General features: G+C 35.3%; 1 protein-coding gene across 2 annotated transcripts in view; it reads left to right on the plus strand.

Annotated features, from left to right (window-relative positions):
* AEBP2 (AE binding protein 2) overlaps positions 1 to 22171 on the plus strand; it is a 65335-nt gene that overhangs the window by 25658 nt on the left and 17506 nt on the right. For both annotated transcript variants that reach the window (XM_087855673.1, XM_045781383.2), the window contains exons 3-4: positions 3837 to 3944; positions 20388 to 20574. In XM_087855673.1, the coding sequence (XP_087711799.1) occupies positions 3837 to 3944; positions 20388 to 20574 (295 nt within the window). The remainder of the gene's footprint in view (positions 1 to 3836; positions 3945 to 20387; positions 20575 to 22171) is intronic.

Here is a 22171-nt window from a genome sequence, read left to right on the forward strand (position 1 = left end):
CTATTAAATATTTTTGCCCTCTGTTTTATTAAATATCTTTGAACAGAAAATTGAAAGTGTTCATTTAATGTGGCTAAAAATAATAGGATACAAAATTATAGCTGTCATTTTAGATCTTGGAAGAGCAAACTGATTTGAGACAAAATTACAGGTAAAAGTACTTTGTTTCTCTTCTGTTTGTTCACATTTTGTAAAAGGGTGAGCTGGGTTTTTTCTAAGAAATATTAAAGCTTAAGGGATCCATGAAATCATCCAACCCCTTCCTGACTTTAGATGGTGTATCTTTTGCTTTATCTATAATCTTTTTGTATCATTTTACTGCAAAAGGAATCTAATTCCTTGGTAAACCAGTTCCTTTCCCCATCCCTGCATATAAATTATATTGCCTACTGGCTCTACCTAGAATATACTTGACTGATTGTAATTTACCTTACTAACTGAATTTTCTTTATGCATACTTAGATTGTCATGTTGCATTGTATTCTTTTGCAGTAGATTTTACAGTTTACTTAAAATTTTGTTGGATTCATTTGTACACTTTCAAGTGTGAAATGTTACCAGATAGGTTTAAGTGCATGTATCTTTATACTGTCACACAAGCTGTCAAAGGTGTAAGCCAGGAATACAGACAGAAAAATACCCTGGTCCATTTGGTCAAATAAATTGATGAAAGTGAAGGAGAGTTACACTACCCTTGGTTCCCAGGTTTGTACCAATCTTTTTCATTTGGGGCATTTTGGAGGAGTTCCCCTAAGGTAAAATTGACCTATTCTGACAGTAATGAGGAAGTTTTTCCAGAGGACTTATCGACAGAAAGCCCAAACCTCCCTGTAACATTGAAATTTTAGACCTCTGTATCTTTTAGGTTAGGTCATTATAAATTTGAAGATTCTTTGGTAGTCCAGAAATATTCTTTTAATAACTGTGTGGTTTTTGTTTTTTTTTTTAAGACAGTCTGGCAAAAAAATTTGGTGGCCATTATTTTGAGAAGGGACCGCCAGTGTCTAATATAAACCCAATTTTTCTGTTAAATAGTCCTTCTGAGAAAATATATAATATATAATCTTGCATTTTCATTGTATTTTGGAGTTAGCAAATGTGTGCTCACAGTGTTGATGAGAAAGGAAATAGAGGTTTAGATAAGTATTCTTCCAGCATATCACTGCAAAGTGTGAAAACTGGGTAGAATTCAGGTCATTTACTTTTGTGCTATTTCTATTACTTTTTTTTTTTTAAGATTTTATTTATTTGAGAGAAAGAGCACAAGCAGGGGGAGGGGCAGAGGGAAGGGGGAGAGAATGTCTCAAGCAGACTCCATGCTGAGCGCAGAGCCGGACCCCAGGGCTCAATCTTACCACCCTGAGATCATGACCTGAGCCAAAATCAGAGTCGGATGCTTAACCAGCTGAGCCACCCAGGCGCCCCTATTTCTGTTACATGTAATAATAAACCTTATATAAATCTATCATGAGAGACTACACTACGAAACTCTGTACCTCAGTATTCTAATCAATATAGCTAGATCTTAATTCATTTTAAGATACTATAGAGGAACCATGACAGATTTTATTCTTGAATAATTCCTTTCACATTTGGATTGGATTCCTGTGGTGTTTGGTTGGTTTTCAGGGTTAATTTTTACAATGAGAAAGTTTCTGAAAATTGGGTATGAAAACATTTTTCACATACTGTGCATCTAAAAACTCCCAAGTTTGAAGAAAGACCCTTTTGTCAGATTTTGAACTTTTTTTTTTTTTAAAATCAAAGTGTCTTCCTACCATAGATTAGGAAAAGAAATTCAGCTTTTAAATAGTTTGTGGTTTTTATGGATCCTTGGTGTGGAGTTCTGGTGCCTCTTTTGTCTTTGTGCAACTTTAGTGTTTCCTCTTCCCCTACCCCCGCCCCCAGGAATTATTTTCCAAATATTTCACCCCGTTATAGCTAAACATAGTTAGCTTTGGTCTCTTTACACTTACTTCATTTCCTATAAAATTTGTTATGTTGAAGGTTATGGTTTTCTTTGAACCTGAAGGTGTTGCTCTAATAATGTTACTAGACATTATTCCATTTAGAGTCTAGACCATACCTACTCATAGTGAAGGCTATTATCTGGTGGAATTACAGTCTGCCATTGTCTCCATATTCATGTTTCTTCCTAGGGGAAAAAATTAGAAATCAGAGATTGCTGTTGCTCTCAAATGCAGTGGTTGGCTAATGTTAGGTAGGGGCAGTTTTTAAGTATTTACCTTAATTGTTTCTTTGAGAGTAACTCAGCACAGTGGTTACTTAAGAGCTAAGACAGCAGAATTCTTCACTGTTATAAAAATTATTACATAAATGATGTAATTTTGTTTCCAATTACTTGCTTTAAGGCATTTTTCTTTATGTGGTGTGGCTTGTGAGAGAATTTTAAACCAACCTCTGATTCCTGTTTATAGCTTAAATTGAATATTTAAGACTTAGAATCTAGTAGTCTTGAGTCAGGAAATTGATAGATAGCACTAATCATCTGCATGTGATTATTAAACATTATTAAATTAATTTCCACAACATAATATGTGTAGTTTTAAGAACTTTTTTTTTTTTTTTTTGCTTTCATTTACAAAGTAGCTTTTAATTCTTGGAACTTCAGGAATCATTTTATAAACATACACTAGGGTCAGGGATTTGAAGTATGAAGGAGGAAATGTTATGATTTCTTTAACTAAAAGAAATTAGCCAATCTGTACAGGAATCGGGATATGTGATAACAGTTGTGTCAAATAGCAAAAGCAGTATTGCCTTGTTAGACCTATCTGATATAAAATGGTTTTGGTTTTCCGTAAAAATTCATTTATTGTAGACTGTTGATTTTTCTAGGCTTTAAAAAATAGTTTATTTTAAACTGTTGAATGATTGTTTCTTCAGTTCTGTGTATAAGTTTATTCTGTTCTACATGTAGTACATTAAAGTCTTCGAAATGTTGCTCTATTTATAATTGCTCTTACCTTAGAAAAGAGCAGAGCCTATAAATGACTCTTTGAAGGTTATGATTACCGTGGATTCATACTTTCACTGATGTTGGGGGACAGTTTTCAATGTTCAGTTTGATGGAAATAGAATGTTAGAAAACTGATACCTCATTAGTAGGAAGATGATAAAGATTAGATTGTTAGTTGTTAGATTCATACTTTTCAAACCCAGTTATACTCAGTTATGTGAATCCAAGAATGTGGATCTGTCAATGATGATAGAGCAGTTCATGCCCATTGCTTTTGCAACTTAAGTATTAATTTAACATTTTGTATTAGGTTTTGCTTCATAATCAAGATAATTGGAAATATTTTTTAATGAATAGAACATTGTAAAAATAAGAATTAGTATGCATGTAAGAATAAGGAATCAAGAGCAGAAATTTTTCATTTGCTAATTTAATTGCTTATTTTTTGAAGTTCATCTTCAAAAATTAATATTTGATTATTTTGATTTATTTTCATTGTTCTTTATACCTTTATATTTTCCTGATATTTATAATTAATACATGCTTTTCCCTCATGTAGTAAATATCAAAATAATGGTGTGTAGTCCTGGTTCCTTAGGAAATATATTTCCTTCTCAATGACACCTTGGGATTGGTTTGTCAGTCCCCATTGAAGGAATTGGACAGCAGCCTTGAGGGGAAAGGTTAAAGCCATGCCTTTCATACTGGAAATTCAAAAAGTTTAAGCATTTTGATTGATTCATACATTAATGGCTCTTTTTGTCAGTTAAAGACTTGCAACATGTTCATTTGAATTTACGAGGAATAAAACTGTTGAAATAAGTGATGAAAATTATTATGGCTCTTCTTTTAACAGGTATTTGTTTGCTTATGGAAAGGTTGTAAAGTATATAACACTCCGTCAACGAGTCAGAGTTGGTTACAGAGGCATATGCTGACACATAGTGGAGACAAACCTTTCAAGGTAAGTAAGCATATGTGAGTTGTTTTAACTTCTAGTTGATGTATTTCTTAATGGGCATACTTTTGCCCTTCTTAAAATGTTTAAAAGAAACACTTGTTTTGACATCCCTGTGGTTACATGGAGTTTAAAAAATAGATGGAGATAAAGATAATTTAATCCAATTCTTAAAATTTGGAGAACAGAAAAAAGTAACTGAGCGTAAGGTCTTCAAAATAGCTAATGAATAGACCAATTTGAATGCATGTCTTTAAAATTGGTGACTTTTAATACCTTGTGCTCTGTGTTTTCTCACTGTCATAGGTTTCAGTCTTTTTATTAGCAAACAACTGATTATTATACAAAAAAGTGAAATTGTACAACATTGAGGGATTTGATTGTTTTCACTCAGTTTTGAGGTCATATTACTGAGCTTTGTTGTAAGTTACTGTCAGATGTGTTCTGAGGAATTGTATGAGGAGCAAGTGTCTATAAAAACCATTTTTCTATTTATCTTCATTAAAAATTAAAATATTTTGGTTTTTAATTATGGAAAACATATACCATAGAGGTTAAAAGTTTGTGTTCAGAGAAGTTTAATAGTTGTTAAATCCTTAATCTACTGGTATGTAAAATACTGTGCCAGAAACTTCCCTTGGGTTTCATTAGAGAAGGAAATAATTCTTGTGGAGCTGTTTTTTAAAAATTACTCAGCTTTTTTTTGGAAAGACAATCTTTAACAAGTTAAAATAATAGTTTACATTGAGAAATTTTGCTCCCTTTTTTCTTTTCTTGTTCCTTCTTCATCAAATATATATCACTATTAATTTCTAGTGAATTCTTCTCGTATTTCTTTATGAAAGTGTAAGCAGGTAAATACGTAGTTTCATTCTCCTTTCTTACACATAATCTAGTAAACCATATACTGTCTATACCTTATTTTTTAAAATGATCTTTTTATTTTATTTCATTTTAAAGATTTTATTTATTTATTTGAGAGAGAGGGAGAAGAGCATGACTGGCGGGGAGGGGCAGAGGGAGAGGGAGAAGCAGGCTCCCCACTGAACAGGGAGCCAGACATGAGGCTCGATCCCAGGACCCCAGGATCATGACCCGAGCCAAAGGCAGACGCTTAACTGACTGAGCCACCCAGGCACCCCTGACCTTTTTATTTATACATTTATAGTACTATTACAAAGATTACAGAGTTCCCTTATACTGTATACCAAATTTCCCCCACTGTTAATATCTTTGTATGTGTACCTTGTTTCTTTAACTTACTTTATGCTAGAGATCTTTCTGTATTTGTTCATAGAGAATGTTCTTTCAGTTTATTTAACCAAACTTGTATAGACACTTGAGTTGTTTTTAGTCTTTGGCTCTTTAAAATAGTGCTGCAGTGATAAATCTTTGACCATATGTCATTTTGTACATGTATAATTATATATCCAGGAAAAATTCCCAAAAATGATACGAGAGGGTGGGTCAATGGCTATATAAGTATTGGTGATTTTGGTAAATGTTACCAAATTGTCCTCTCTGGGGGTTGTGTCCTCATCATCATTGTTAGAGCATCTGCCTTCTCAGTAGCCTTGCTAAGAAGGTGTTGTCAAACTTGTGGATTTTTGCCAATCTGATAGATGAGAAATTGCATCCTAATGTAGTTTGAATTTGCTTTTCTTTCATTATGAGGAAGTTTGGACATCTTTTCATATGTTTAACTGTTTGGGTTTCTTTTTGTTTCTTTTAAAATTTATTTTTAATATTTATTTATTTTTAAATCTTTAAACTTAATTTTATTTTATTTTTTAAGCAAGCTCTATGCCCAATGTGGGCCTTGAACTCATGACACTGAGATCAAGATTTGCATGCTCTACTGACTGAGCCATCTAGGCACCCTTCTTTATTCTTTTTTAACTAAATGGTTTCATTGAGCTTTCTGTTGGCATGTGGGTCTTATACAACTTTAACACCCTAGTCTTTCCTGTGGTCATACCTTAGATTCTGGCCCTGGTAGATGCTTGAAGTGTGTGATCTGGAACAGTTTTTAAACTTCCCATCTAACATGTAGTTGGTAAGAATAGTTACCTCACAGAGCTGTACAATGTGTAGCCAATAAATTTAAGAGCTTATTGTTAAAGTAGAAGAATCATTTACTTTCTCATTGTGTGTATTTCCATACTTTTTTTTTTTTTTTTAGGGCAGCAGTGCTGCCAGTTGATATGATGTGCAGATTCATTTCAAAGCCTGTCAGATGCATTTTTCTCCCAAATCCTCTTTTTAGAAACTTAGAAGATTCCCATTGGAGAGAGGGAAAGAAATTGTCTTTAAAAGACAAAAGTTAAGGGGAATGATTTAGTGAAACATTGTTCTATAAGTCATAGGAATCATTTATTTAAAAAGATTTTATTTATTTATATAACAGAAAGAGTACAAGCAGGGGGAGCAGCAGGTAGAGGGAGAAGCAGGCTCCCTGCTGAGCAAGGAGCCTGATTTGGGACTCTATCCCAGGACGCTGGGATCATGACCTGAGCTGAAGGCAGATGCTTAACCAGCTGAGCCACCCAGACGTCCCCATAGGAATCATTTAAAACCAGAAAACATTTATTGATATCTCAAGTACATGGCAGTGTGCTAGGCACCTTGGAAGCAAGGTGAATAAGAAAGCCAGGCCTCAGGGAACTTAACATGTTTTCAGATGTATACAGATTTAAATAGATATAAATAATGAAATGTTTTAAATGATTTAATAGTGACTTATGAAAGGTTCTCTGGAAACGGGTTAGGGATCAATTAAAAGTACTATAATGACTGGGAAGGAGTAGTAGAAAGTAAATTGGAGTCAACTATAGAGAGAAGGTTGTGAGGTGATGATGTTTGAGGGATTCTCTTTTTTTGAAAAAAAATTTTTAGTTACTGTACAATAAAGTGTCTAAAGTATACTTAAGTGTTGAACAGTTTAACGATTGTTTCATATGTGTGTATGCACCTGTGATGTGTGCACCTGTATCATCACCACCCTGATCAAAAATATTCTCAGTAAAACAGAATTTCATAATTCCCTTCCCAGTCTATTTTTCTGTCCTCTATTCTCCCCTGCACGTATTATGATTTCAGTCGTTCTGGCTGTAGTATTTTATTTAACTTAACTTCTCTTGGCTGTTTACCTATGAGTGGAATTACCAGGTTCATAGAATAGGGCATTTTTAGCTTTGTAAACTACAACTCTTATCCAAATTGGTTGTATCATTTTACATTCCCACCAGCAGTGAATTTAGAGTTTTAGTTGCTCTATATCTTGGTATTATCAATCTTTTAATTTTAGCCATTCTGGTAGGTTTGTAGTGGTATCTCATTTTGGCTTTAATTTTTACTTCCCTGATGAGAAATGAGGTTGAGCACATTTTCATGTGCTTACGGCTATTTGAATTTCTTGTTTTGGGGAAGTGCCTATTTAAGCCTTTTCCTGTTATTTTTTTAAATGGCTTGTCTTTTATTATATATATTTTTAATATATTTTGGATTCAAGTTCTTTGTCATATATATGTATTGCAGATACATTCTCCCATTCTGTCTTTGGTTTCCTTTTTTTGTTTTTTTTATTTTTTTAAGTAATCTCTGCACCCAATGTGGGGCTCACACTCGCAACCCAAAGATCAAGGGTCACATGCTCCACCAACTGAGCCAGCCAGGCACTCCTGTCTTTGGTTTCCTAATGGGATCTTCTGAAGAATAGTTTTCAATTTCAGTGAAATCTAATTTACCAACTTTTTTTTTTTTAAATAGTGCTTTTTGTGTTGTGTTTAAGAAATTTTTGCCTACCCTTAGTATATGAAGATGAGGAGGGTTGGGGCGCCTGGGTGGCTCAGTTGGTTAAGTGCCTGCCTTCGGCTCCGGTCATGATCCCATGGTCCTGGGAGCGAGCCCCGCATCGGGCTCCCTGCTCAGTGGGAGCGTGCTTCTCCCTCTCCCTTTGCCCCTCTCCCTGCTTGTACTTTCTCTATCTCTCTTTTTCTCTCTTTCAAATAAATAAAAGCATCTTAAGAAAAAGAGAATAAGGGTCTTATAGAAAAGCTAAGAGTTAGGGAAGTCATTTTGGGCATATATTTAAATATAATTTGCAAACCGTAAGGTTTACCAAATGTACAGTTCAGTAGTATTTTAGTGTATTCGTAGTGTTCTGCAGCTATCACCACTTGACTTACAGAATTAAGTGCTTTTGAGAGAAAGAAAAGGAAGCATAAAAGAATGAGTGGACTATTTAGGGAGTAGCCTTTCTCTTTCTTTCTTTCTTTCTTTCTTTCTTTCTTTCTTTCTTTCTTTCTTTCTTTCTCTTTCTTTCTTTCTTTCTTTCTTTCTTTCTTTCTTTCTTTCTCTCTCTCTCTCTCTCTCTCTCTCTCTCTCTTTCTTTCTTTCTTTCTTTCTTTCTTTCTTTCTTTCTCCCTTCTTTCAAGATTTATTTATTTGAGAGAGTGTGCAAGAGCATGGTGGGGGAGGGGCAGAGGGAGAAGGAGAGAGAATCTCAAGCAGACTCCCCACTGAGCGTGGAACCTGCCACAGGGCTCCATCCCATAATCCTGAGATCTTGACCAGAACCAAAGTCAATTGTTGGACACTTAAACAACTGAGCTACCCAGGTGCACCATGAGTAGTGTGTTTCATATATGTAGGTGATACTTTATTGTGGCAATTTGAAATATTTTTAGAACTATTTCTGTAGATTGGTGAGCTTGGACTATGTAGAAATTAAATGTATAAGCAATGGTTTCAAAAGTTTTCCGTATTGACTGTTCTAGTATTTGTTGTGTAATGAATAAAGGGAACATAGCGGTCGGATAAAATCATGATTAGCAAAGGCTTTAATAATGCTGTTTTGTGCCTTGCACATTACCTATATATTTTATTGCACTACCTATTTTAACTAATTTAATTCTTATCATATTCTTTGAAGTAATTACTGTTGCTCTCATTTTAGATATGAGGAGACTGAAGTAAGAAGAGATTAAATATTTTCTAAGGTCATGGCCAGTTAGTGGTAGATTGAGGATTTCAGAGGCAGTATAAATTCAGGGACTTTGTCCGTAACTGCCTCTCAATAATTTATAATACGGAACAGCCCCTGTGCAATATATGTATTGTGTATTGTGTTTCGATTACTGTTGTTATCTCTTACTATATCTTAGCCTGGAATTTGATTATCCTATGGAGTTTACATTGTATTTTTGGGCCTTTTTCATTATATTTACAGTATGCTTCAGGCATTCACCAAAGAGTTCAGTTTTATCGTACCTTAAAAAAGTATTGGTACTTAAAAAAGTATCAGTGTGGCTGCTTTGTAGTTGGTGCTTTGGTATGGATAATTGATAAAATATCTTGATGATGAATTTTTAAAATGCACACTGTCTTTACTGAAAATATTTAAAGTTATTAATTCTTTGGGATGAAGCCTGAATAAAGAAAAGGAATGGAGACTAGGGAAGGGAAGGGCTTAGTATAGGACCTAATGTTGCCTGATTATGACAGACTTTGAAATTTCACAGCCAACAAAGTTTTTTAATTCCTAGTAAAGTCTTGGTCTTCTTCCACTTTGTCACATGGAAATAGTGTTAAAATGTATTAACTGCTACTATTTTAAAAATTTGATACTAATGACCTTTAAGAAGATAGTGGTACTATAACATCTATAGAAAACCATTGTTTATTCTTTAGTACATTTTGGATTTCTTAACATATGTATGAAATAAATAAATTGAATCATTTTGCACCTACAGGTAGCTCGCTTCTTCAGTTCTGAATTGGGCAATGTTTCACGTTAATGAATGCCTTACTTTTTAATGGTTGTAATTTTTTTTTTTTAAGATTTTTATTTATTTGAGAGAGAGCATGAGTGGTGGGGAGGGGCAGATGGAGAAGCAGACCCCCTGCTGAGCAGGGATCCTGATGGGGGCTCCATCTCAGGACCCTGGGATCATGATCTGAGCTGAAGTCAGACACTTAACCAGCTAAGCCACCCAGGCACCCTGGTTGTATGCTATTCCTATGTGATAGTTTAGCATATTTAAATCAGCCTTCTTTTTTTTTTTTTTTTTTTTTAAGATTTGTTTGTTTGAGAGAGGGTGGGGGGAGAGGGAGAGAGAGAATTTCCAGCAGAGTCCCCACAGACCGTGGTGCTGACATGGTACTTGATCTTATGACCCTGAGATCATGACCTGAGCTGAAATTAAGAGTTGGAGGTTTAATCTACTGAGCCACCCAGGTGCCCTTAATTAGTCTTTTCTTCTTTCTTTTTTTTCCCCCCTTAAGATTTATTTGTTTGTTTGTTTGTCAGAGAAAGAGCACGAGCGGGGGGGGGGGGGCAGTGGCAGGCAGAGGGGGAGGGAGAAGCCTGCTCCCCGATGAGCAGGGAACCTGATGCGGGACTCAATCCCAGGACCCTGGGATCATGATCTGAGCTGAAGGCAGACGTTTACCTGACTGAGCCACCCGGGCGTCCCTAATTAGTCCTTTCTTGATGGATCTTTTTTGGTCTCATCGCCAATATAAAGAACAATGTAATCTATGAATATATTTTTATAAACTGCTTTTGGGAGCTAATATAAATTCCTAGAAGCTATTTTACTAGTTCAAAGAGTAGATGTACAGGCTTGCTTTTGGTAGGTATTATTAAAACCCACCTCCAGAAAACCATACCAATTTATAGTACAGCTATCAGTGTATATAATACAGTGCTATTTCTCCAGTCTTCTGAAGCTTGGCAGTAATTATTTACATTCTTAATTGGCATTGTTTTAGCTTTGCCAATTTGCCAAGCACATTTTTTTTTTATTACTAGCAAGATTTGAATATCTTTACATGTTCTGGCTATTGTTATTTTTTTTCTCTAAATTGATTATTTGGTTGCTTTGCCCTTTATTCTATTGGGTTTTTTCTTCCTGATTTATATAAACCCTAATATTAAATGTACATATCTCCTGCATGTAATAGATATTTTGTCTGGCTTGTCATTTCTCATAAGCTTTTGTTTGTTCTGCCATCAAGAAGTTCTGTGTATTGATATTACCATATATTTCTACATATATATGCAATGTAAACACAGTGTAAATATATTTTTATATATTTGCATTACTTTTTCATATATTATTTTTGTATTTTTATTTCTTTTTTAAAAGATTTTATTTACTTATTTAGAGGGTATGAGCATGGGGAGAGGCAGAGGGAGAGAGAGAATCCCAAGCAGACCCTATACTGAGCGTGGAGTTTGATGCGGGGCGTGATCTCATGACCCAGAGATCATGACCTGAACCAAAATCAAGTCAGATGCTTAACCGACTGAGCCACTCAGGCACCCTGATTTTTGTATTTTTAGAATGGAAGTCTTGTTAACCTACTAATCTTTATTAAGTAGGGAAAAGCATCATTTCCTTGATGTGATAGGAGTTAAATTTTTTCCCCATTTTGATGTTGCTTTTCTTGACTTTTTTATGGTGCTTTTTCTGAAAAGCAGAATTTTTAAACTTAATTTTGAAATAATTTCAACTTCCAGAGAAGATGGAAAAATCTCATGTATTTTCTCTGTCACACATGAGTGTATAAATTCCATATACCCTAACCCTGATTCACCAACTATCATTTTGCTACATTTGCTCTATATGCATCTATCCATCCATCATTTGTCTCTCCATCTGTCTTCCTTCATACCCCCATCTCTCCCTCTTTCTCCTTTCCTACCCACCTACACACACATGCACACGCACACGCGGGCACATTTTTTGGAAAACATTTGAGAGGAACAGAATCCCTAAATACTTCAGTGTGTGCATTTCCTAAGAAAAAAGATATTCATTTACATAACCTTAGAATAATTATCAAGACCCAGAAATTTAACATCGATGCTATTAGCTATTGACAGCCTTTTTCTGTCATGTCACCGATAGTTTTGAAGAGTATAAACCTTTTATTTTGTATATTCCCCATTTTGTGCTTGTTTGGTGTTTTTGTAATGACCAGATTTGGTTTATGCATTTTTGGAGAAAATAGAACAAAATTCTCAGTTTACGACTTTAAGGGATACCTGATGACAATTTGTTCTGTCATAGATGATGTTACCTAGATCACTTGATGAAGGTGGAATTTGCTTTCATATGTATCATATGAAAATAACTGATCATGTTATAGCTCATTATGAAATTTTGGTTTTATAAAATCAGCATACTCCTAAAAATACAGCTTCTTTGTGAAGGGTTTTTATAATATTTATCTTTGATAATTAAAGTGCAAAGATTATTCCTAGATAAGATTTCCCCACCCTTATCTTCACTTCGTCATGTATGTATACCTCTGTCTTATATATACGTTTAGGGTTTGTAGGAAGGGGAGTTGCTGCTGCCATTTTGTTAAATGTAGTGAAACATTTTAATTATTAAGGGTTTAGAAAACATTACATGTTTTGGGATGCCTGGCTGGCTCAGTCAGTAGAGGGTGTGGGACTCTTGATCTTGGGGTTGTAAATTGGAGCTCCACATTGGGAATAGAGATTACTTAAAATCTTTAAAAGAAAAAAAAATTACATGCGTTCACAGTAGTAGGGTATGGGACTATTTTAAACTATTCTTGGTCTTTTTTTTTTTTTCCCTTTTCAATTTTAATTTTGATTCTTGTTAGTTATCTGGTGTTAAGCTCTAAATAGCTAAGCGGCTTTAACCCTACCATGCTTAGAAATACATATATTACTTAACCGAAGAAAAGAAAAAGTAGTTATATACAACGTGTGTGGTGATTGTTTTGATTTCCTTACTTTATTGCTAATGAGGCAGTGGTTTATCTTGGTAGATTTGTATATGTTAGAAATTACATAGTTGTACTTTTTATTAGATAATCTTATTAATATGTACTTTCACTTTGCACATATAGTTCTCCCTTACTCCACTATTTCTGTTTACTTTGAACATAGTATAGTCATTTACTTGTCTTGGGTTAATTTATTTATTATAACTTTTCCTCAGCAGCTAGTCTTCCATAGCTCATCATGGTTGATTCCGTTCATAGTATTGACATATTTGAATAACTTCTCATTGTGTTGGAGTAGTGCTTGAAAAACTCAGACTTTCTTTCAAGGGTGGTACATAAAATAGCCTATCTTTTTAGGTGTTTTGGAGTCAAGACACTAGCCTAAATTGTTGATAAAGAAAAAAGAAATTTTATCAAACCAGACTTAAACTATGATATCCATATGGTTGTGCACACAGGCTAAGTCTGGTAATTTGTTATATAGTGAATGATACTCTTATTGCATCATTCACTGTGATGGGTGATGAAATAGTTTCCTTCTCTTATTCCTTTATGACCTGTTTTGTAGTGGCAGTTAATGCTGATAATCTTATTCATTCATTCATTCATTCATTCATTCATTCATTCATTCATTCATTCATTCTGCCTGAGCCCTAGCCCACCCTGCCAGCTCCAATGCTGATAATTTTTAAATCATTTGCTTCCCTCCCCCCCACCACCAGCTTTTTGTGGTATAATTGACAAAATTGTAAGGTATTTAAATTATACATCATGATGATTTGATATATGTATACAGTTGTGAAAGGATTTTCTCCATCTAAATTAACACATCCATCACCTCATATATACATCTTTTTTTTTTTTAAGAACCTTTTGATTTTTTTTTTTTTTTTTTTTTTTTTTTTAAGATTTATTTGTCAGAGAGAGCAAGAGCACACAAATAGGGGGAGCGGCAGGCAGAGGGAGAAGCTGGCTCCCTGCTGGACAAAGGAGCCTGATGTGGGACTTGATCATGACTGAGCCGAAGGTGGTTGCTTAACCGACTGAGCCACCCAGGCCTCCCCAATCTTTTGAATCTTTCTTTAATTTGTCTTTGACATTTTGTATGTTTGTGTGTCTGTGTATTTGAAGCTCTCATGTTCCCTAGCCTTGGCACCCAGGGTTCAGGATGCTCCCGCCGACCAAACATGGTAATATTTGACTACAAATAAGGATAATAACTACAGTGATCATCATGATTCTAGAAGACAAAAAATGATTCCCTTTCTTCCCCCAAAAGAAAAACTAATTGGTCACTGTTGGGGGATGATTGGGATCTCATTATTTAAAAAGCTGGTAAGAATCAAATAGTTCTTCCTTTATTATATGAACTGTGCCACTGGGTGTCCAAATCCTGTGCTTGAGTTGCATCTGTGACCAATTAAATTAGAATCTGGGTCATGCACCCAGGCATTTTTCTATAATGAAAAAAATTGGGTGACTTGGATGTGCACCTAGGCTTAAGAACCACTGTTCTACAAGGTATTTCTCTTGTGGGGTACCCTGTACTAAATAGCATTGCTATGGTAAATGCGACTACCAGTTCAATGGTCTTCGACAAGGGAAAAAAAATAGAAGGAAAAAGAGCTATGCTGTGTGTACTGTGTGCTTGTTGCATTTGGGATCTTGTTTTTATTGACGTAAACTTTCTTTTCTAGGCCTCCTTGATACCACACTTGCCTGTTCTTTGTCCTTCCCACCCCTGTTTCCAAACTCATTGGCTGCTCTGTCTAGTCACCTTTGCTGGCTTCTGCTCCGCCTGACTTCTAAATGTTGGAGGGTGCTCTCTTTTCTTGAAGTTCTCACCCTAGGTGTCCTTTGGTTTTAAATACTATTTCTATTCTGATTACTCTCTGAGGTTTATCTCTAGCCCTGACAATATTCCCTTTGGATTCCAGAATGGAATATTTGGCTTGAATGTCTAGTAGAGTATTTTGAACTCAACATGTAGGAAATCTTGAGGATTTTAATTTCAGACATGGTTCTACTGTAGACTCAGTAAATAGTAAGATCATCAAGGGCTCTGGCTTTAAGAGCCCTGCATCATTCTTGATTCCTCTCTTAAAGAACTTCTCCTGTACTCGCATAAATGCATTAGCAAATCCTGTCAGTTTGACCCTTAGTTTATTTTGAATATGACTACTTCTCTCCCTACCCTTTTATCACCAGTTTATCTTCTATGGTTCTATTAGTCCCTCAGGGTTTTTTTTGTTTTTGTTTTTTAACATTTTATTTATTTATTAGAGCTGAGTGCACATGAGCGGGGGAAGGGACAAAGGGAGAGGGACAAGCAGACTCCCTGCTGAGGAGGGAGCCTGCTGTAGGGCTCGATCCCAGGATCCCCAGGATCGTGACTTGAGCCGGAGGCTAGACGCTTAACCGACTGAGCCACTGAGGAATCCCTAGTCACTCAGTTTTAAATACATGGTAACTCCTCACTCTCTCCAAATTAAAATCCGTGTTTCTTAGCATGATGCATAATAGGGTCTTCATATCTGGTATTTACCTGCTTTACTCATTAATTCCCTTACTATAATGTTCTAGCTATACTATATACTACTTGTAGTTCTCAAATGGATCACGTTTATTGTAATGTTCTGTACAGTCTGTGCTTTCTGCCTGGAATTTTTTTTTTAAGATTTTATTTATTTATTTGAGAGACAGCATGAGCATGAGTGGGGGTGAGGGCCAGGGGGACAAGCAGACTTCCTGCTGAGCAGGAATCCCGATGCAGGGCTCCATGCCAGGAACCTGGGATCATGACCTGAGCCGAAGTCAGATGCTTAACCAACTTAGTCACCCAAGTGCCTCTGCTTGGAATTTTTAAAAGTTTTTTATTTTGGAAAAATTTTAGATTTACAGAAAAGTAAGTTGCAAAGAAAAGATAGTACAGAGGGTATCCATATACCTTCACCTACTTTGTTTCCCTGGGTGTTACCTCATATTACTGTGGTACATTTGTCACAACTAAGAAACCAACATTTCTATCTGGAATTTTTATTTTTTTTAGATCACGTGCTAATAAATACTACCATATTTTCTGTGAAGCTGATGTTTTCTGCTGTGTTTCAGTAGCCCCTTCTAGATTTTCATAGCACTTCTGGGAATATATGAATAAGACAGTCTTAGTACTAACAAAGATAGTGTCAGTATTACTACATTCAAACACATTAGGGAAAAAAACAAAACCAGCGATTCCATGTTTCACATTTTAGAACAGCTACTTGACCACAACAGTAGCCAACAATACATAGAGTATTTCAGTGGATTTGGGAGATAGATCATTTAAAACATTTGGTGTCCAGCAACCAGATTTTTCCCTGATTGTTGAAATGAGAACAAAGTGGTGGCTTGAATTCAGGGGTCATTGTATGTGTTGGTGAAGACATGACTATTTGAACATTAAAATCACACTTAGCACCATGAGATGTTCACGTTGAGAGAAATGAAAGGCCATTTGAGGCAATAGCTCAAATGTCTCTCACCTTGTTCTCTGTGATATATACCTAATGAGTGGAATATTCATTAGATGATGCTTAAAATTATTTTCTAGGGTAAAAGAATTTGTATTTAAGTGAAATGTTAAAAAAAAAATTTTGTTTTTTTTTTTAAGTACCTCTCTCATTCTGAATTCTCATTGTACTTTTGTGTTTTCTTTTTTAGATTTGTTAATGATTCTTGATGGATGAATGATTAAAATCAAAGATAAAACTTTTGTATTAGAATTCTCGTTATTAATTTCCAGAACATTGAAGCATCACTGATTAAAATACACTTGTGATATTTATTCAGTTCTAGATGCTATCAGGGCCTATTCGTTGCAGTATTGAAGGATCCTGGGATAAAATGAATCTGCTAGCGTACTGGGACTCTTACAATTAAGGGTATTCCTGGGTGGAGTTATATCACAAAGTCCTTCTGAATTTAAACCTGAGGACTTGAATCTGAACTGTCATCTCTGCCTTAATTGTAGTCAGGTAGCTATACTAAAATTTGAAATACGGAATTTTTCAACACATTTGTTTGAATAACTAATATTAAACTGGGAATTCCAGGGCAAAGATTGTCTTATTTTATTGTATTCCTTAAATCATCTGACACAAGGGCCACAAAGGACAATGTGTGTTTTTAAATAGGTGTTAGGAAATACAGGGATGATATCTTCTAAAATTGAAAAGTGAGAAAAATAAATACCGTATGGCTTTATTCTGTGGTGGTATTGTATAATAGAAATATGTGTGAAGCAAATGTATCATTTAAAATTTTTCAGTGCTTCATTAAAATGAAATGAAAAGAGTTTAAACAGTATCTTTGATCTAATCCATTATATTATTATTTCAACATGTTAGCAGTGTACAAAGTTAATGAAATTTTTTGCTTTTCTGGGTACCAAATCTTCAAAATTCATTGTGTATTTTATTATTTTATTTTTTAAAAAAGATTTTATTTATTTGAGAGAGAGAGCGCGAGAGCACACAGAAGTGCGGGTGCGCACAAGCTAGGGGGAGGGGCAGAGGGAGAGGGAGAAGCAGACTTCCCGCTGAGCAGGGAGTTGATCCCAGGACCCCGGGATCCTGACCTGAGCTGAAGGCAAATACTTAACCGACAAGCCACCCAGGCGCCCCCAGTGTGTATTTTATACTTAGAATTCTTTTCAGTTTAGAATAGCCACATTTCAAGAGTTCACTAACTGTGTGTGTCCAGTGCCTAAAATGTATTGGACAGTGTGAAACTAACCCGTTAGGGTAATTCTACTTAAGCATTCTCAATTCAGATGCTAAACATTTTATCTTTGTTTAGATCTCACAAAATTTGCAGTTGGAGAGGTAGATTCACTTACCACACTCTTCCAAATACACTTAAAAGTTTTTCAATAGTGAAATTGAGTATCAGGTATTCAATTGAAAATTAAAATGGGGGCTGGTCTTATTGTTATAGTAAAAGACATTACTTTTTTTTTTAATTAAACGGTTATTAAGGAAGCACAAATAAAAACCATAATGAGTTATTACTTCGTACTCAACTAGGATGATTTTAATAAAATAAACTGAAAATAACAAGTGTTGACAAGGATGTGGAGCTAGCTAGCTGATGGTTATACAACATTGTGAATGCACTAAAGACCACTGAATTGTACAGTTTAAAATGGCATGTTATATGAATTTCACCTCAGTTAATTAAATAAAATTAATGTTTTGTTTCTTGGTCACAGTAGTCTTAAAGTGTTAAGTAGCAACATTTGGCTAGTGGCTTTTGTGGTGGACAGTGTCATTCAGTTGGTAATCTATAGGAGATGGAAATTTTTTAAAGCGTTTTTTCTTGGCACTCAAAATATACGTAGTAAAGTTTTAAATTCTGAGAATTCAGTAACCATTAGATTCTAAACTTCTCATTGTCAGAATCTGTAGTTGAACATTCTTGATGCAGGCTCTCTGAGGGCCACACTACTGATAGGGTCATTGTAAGAATTAAATGAAATATTAATTTTAAAGGACTGGATATGGCTGATTGCTCCTCTTCAGGGTTCCGATACCTTTCTGTCCCTTACCCCTGAATGTAGTTCCTTGAAGTTGTCATTTCATAAGTCTGCTGACCACATGTAAGTTCTTTAAGGGTGGGAACTTAAGTATAAGTATTTATCCTTATACTTAGCATCTTAAATAGTACATAAAATAGATAAATGTTTGAAAACCTTGAATCATAACCTTGACTCATTCCTCTGCCTCTTAGTGTGCACCTTAGAGTGGGCAAAGATTTTTATTAGTAATGCTGAGTACCCTTAGAGCCCATAAAAAGTCTCTTGTCTATCAAAATAAATAGACTAATTATGAATGGCACTGTATAAGGAGCTTGCTGTGAAATGTTTCAGCCAGCATCAGTTTTATCAGAATCTGTAAGTAGTTTAGTTCTTCAGATTTATTTAGAAATAGCTATGATTCATAAGGTGCCTCTGGATATGTATACACACATACATGTACATATGTACATGTATATATTCATAAAAGTATGTTCTTGCCTTCTGAGTGCATGGAGAAAGGATGAATTTGGATAAGTAACTAGATAAGCAGTGAAAGTGTTAGGATATCCGCAAAGGAAGATGAACTTTTTTAAAGTTGGGTAGATTTAGAGGGACTTTGTGAATAAAGGTATGATCTCTGCTAACAGAGTTGTATTGTGTTTTTAGAAGTTTAAAATGGTAAAGGTGCCTGCATTGAAAGAAAGAGCCTGGAAACATAGAGTTTTTGTGGTATTATCTAGATAAACTCTAATATAAGTTGAAGCATCTAGGACTAATGTGATGGATTTATTTGGTATTCAACATGACAGATTTGCATGCTTGGAGGTTGGTTGTCAGAAACTAAGTAAATTGGATGAGGTACTACTAGAAAAGCCACCAGAAATCCAGCCGTGGATTTTGCTGTTTGGGGATCATTTTGAAAATGGTGTTGTTTTAATTAGTAACATTTATTTGTTAGAAGTCACATGCTTGTACTATAGTTAATTTGTGTATTATAATTTTAGTGATATTCAAACATTCTGCATTCTTTATGGGAGTAACAGCTCTGCCAGGTGACTTGGGTAGTTAACCTTTTGTTTTCTCAATCTGGCAAGTGTAGAAGGCTGAAGAGGCAGTATTTAATGGAACTTATAGAGAGTTGCATACGACCAACCCTGGGCATAAGTCTTCTCTGAGCAGCTGGATCTAGTAGTTTAAAAGTCGGTATCATTGTATATCTTCCATATCTGTCATAACAGTGTAGAACAGTAGGGAGGCTGCTGAAGGTCTTGAAGTAGTATATATCATTAAGATAAAAATAATTTAAAAAATCTAGGAGTCCTAAGTAATTGTTAGGATATCTAATTCTTTTTTTTTTTCCCTAAGCTTTATTTATTTATTTTATTTATTTATTTTAGAGAGAGTGAGCGTGCGGGGGGGGGGGGCAGGAGAGGGAGAGCGAGAGAGAGAATCCCAAGCGGACTCCTCGCTGAGCGTGGAGCTGACATAGATCTTGATCCCACTACCCATAAGATCATGAGCCACTACCAACTGAGCCACCCAGGCACCCCAGGATATCTAATTCTTTGATTTAAAAACAACTTACTGGGACACATGGGTGGCTCAGTCGGTTGAACGTCTGTCTTTGGCTCAGGTCATGATCCCAGGGTCCTGGGATTGAGTCCCACATCCGGCTCCTTGCTCAGCGGGGAGCCTGCTTCTCCCTCTCTCTTGCTCTCAGATAGATAGATAGATAGATAGATAGACAGACAGACAGACAGACAGATAGATACATAAAATCTTAAAAAGACACAACTTACTGTTTCTCTTAGGAGAGTGATTAATTGAAAACCCAATTTTTCTGGGAAGAATATCTCACTATTTTTGTATTCTGTATAGCGCAAGAGCAGTAAACTGGAGAGTTGTGAAACTATAGAGTTTTCTTTTCCAGCTCTGCCACTGCTTCCTGTGTATTATTTTGGGCAACTTATAAAAAGAAAGGATGTAGTAGTCTCTCATAATTCCTATCTGGAATAGTTCTATAGTGTTACTGATTTACTTCCAAAAGTACAAAATATTCACTCATTCATATTTTCCTTGTGCCCTACATGGCATCCCTGACATCCTTTTTTATTTTTATTTAGTGTGTTGTTGGTGGCTGCAATGCCAGCTTTGCTTCTCAGGGAGGGCTAGCTCGCCATGTACCCACACACTTCAGTCAGCAGAACTCCTCAAAAGTTTCTAGCCAGCCAAAGGCCAAAGAAGAATCTCCTTCTAAAGCTGGGATGAACAAAAGGAGAAAATTAAAGAACAAAAGACGACGCTCATTACGTAAGTGTTTCACTAAAAATCTGTATGTATATTAGATAGCTTTTGTTTATATCTTGGGCATTCATGCAGTCGGGTTTTACTGTTATTTAACTCTGCTTGTGTATTTTTGTTAATAGTAATAAACAGATAGGATCCCTTGGGTATCAGTGTGAGAGTTCATTGTGATGTATGTTTTATCCTAGTAGTTAAGGGAGGGTAAGTATATGCGGCCTTAGAATATAAAATCTGTATATAATTTTGAGGGCTCCTTTGATTCTGTTTTAAAATAAGAAAATTTAAAATATGGCAGTGTGGTATTTTAGAAAATTTGAACATGTTAAAGGTAATAATGAAGTAAAAGTAACTAGTTTGCTCCAAAGCGGTATGTGTGAATAGCAAAAACTATTTGCAGCATGTGTCTCAGTACCTCAGTCTATTTTAACACCTATGTTATGTGTTTAGTTACCAGATTATGAAATGTATCCTTAATATTTAGAATAGAACACAAGATGATAAGGCTTATAAATGCGGGGAGCAGGAATTTGACTTAGAACCTCCAGAGCCTAGCATTGCCCCTGGTTCTTAGTGTCAGCTGGCTAATTAAATACGTACTAAATGAAGAAATATGACTGCAGCTGTCATTGAAAGGGAGTCCACTGCAAGGGTGAACTAGAAAGAAAAAAGTAGATTGCACCGTACCCTCCTTTCTCTTGGGATTTGATTAGAGTATAGAAGAGATTCCAGACACTAATCCAGATGAGAAGGTTTGTCTCTAAAATGTTAACGTTTTTTTGTTACTACAAAGCTACAGTGGACAAATGAACAAATCATAGGTGACAAACTTTTCTAAACTCTTAAGTTGCTTATTGAAATAAATGTGTATTTTTCCAAAGTTGGCTATTGAATTTAGGTTATGGATCCATTTTCCTTTTGCCTTCCATTTATAAAAACAAATGACATCTCTTCATTTTACTTGAGTATTGATTTGGGTAGCTTGTAATCACACACAGAAAATTGCTAAATATATATATATTATGGTATTCAAAACTGAGAATAACTTTCCCACCTATTCCACTTAATAGCCTCATTATTTTCTTCTCAGTGTATACATAGTAATCATTTAAACTTATGACTTTTTCACATTATTTGCTTGGTAATATCTATACAGTTTGCTAGTTCTCTTAAAGAGAACGGTTCGGTTCAATATCCAGTCCTCACTTAGAAATGGAGGGACTGGTGTCTGCTTAAGTCTATGGCCTCTTTTGAGAATGTTTTTTCCAATATTAACTAATAAAATGGGCTATGTAGGGAGAGTGGTGGGAAAGGAGGTTGTGTGATGGGTGAAAAAAACCTTTTTGTTTCCTGTTTATGGGGGAGAATGAGGATAATCCTGAATATATAAACTTTAAAAGATCCAAGATCTTTCACTATGAGCAGCCACTATTAAGTGCTGTGATTTGAATGGCAGAGCTACTGCCATTGCAATCTGTTCCTTCCTTAAAAATATACATGTCTGGGGCAGTGTACTAAAATGATCACTTTGCTAGTACCTTTCTCATATAATTCAGAGAGGTCATTTTCACTTAACTAGGTGAAAAGTACATTAACAAATAGTAGA

The sequence above is a fragment of the Ursus americanus genome, chromosome 25, assembly GCF_024610735.1.
Source record: "Ursus americanus isolate L20-20 chromosome 25, mUrsAme1.1.p, whole genome shotgun sequence".
NCBI classification, from domain to species: domain Eukaryota; kingdom Metazoa; phylum Chordata; class Mammalia; order Carnivora; family Ursidae; genus Ursus; species Ursus americanus.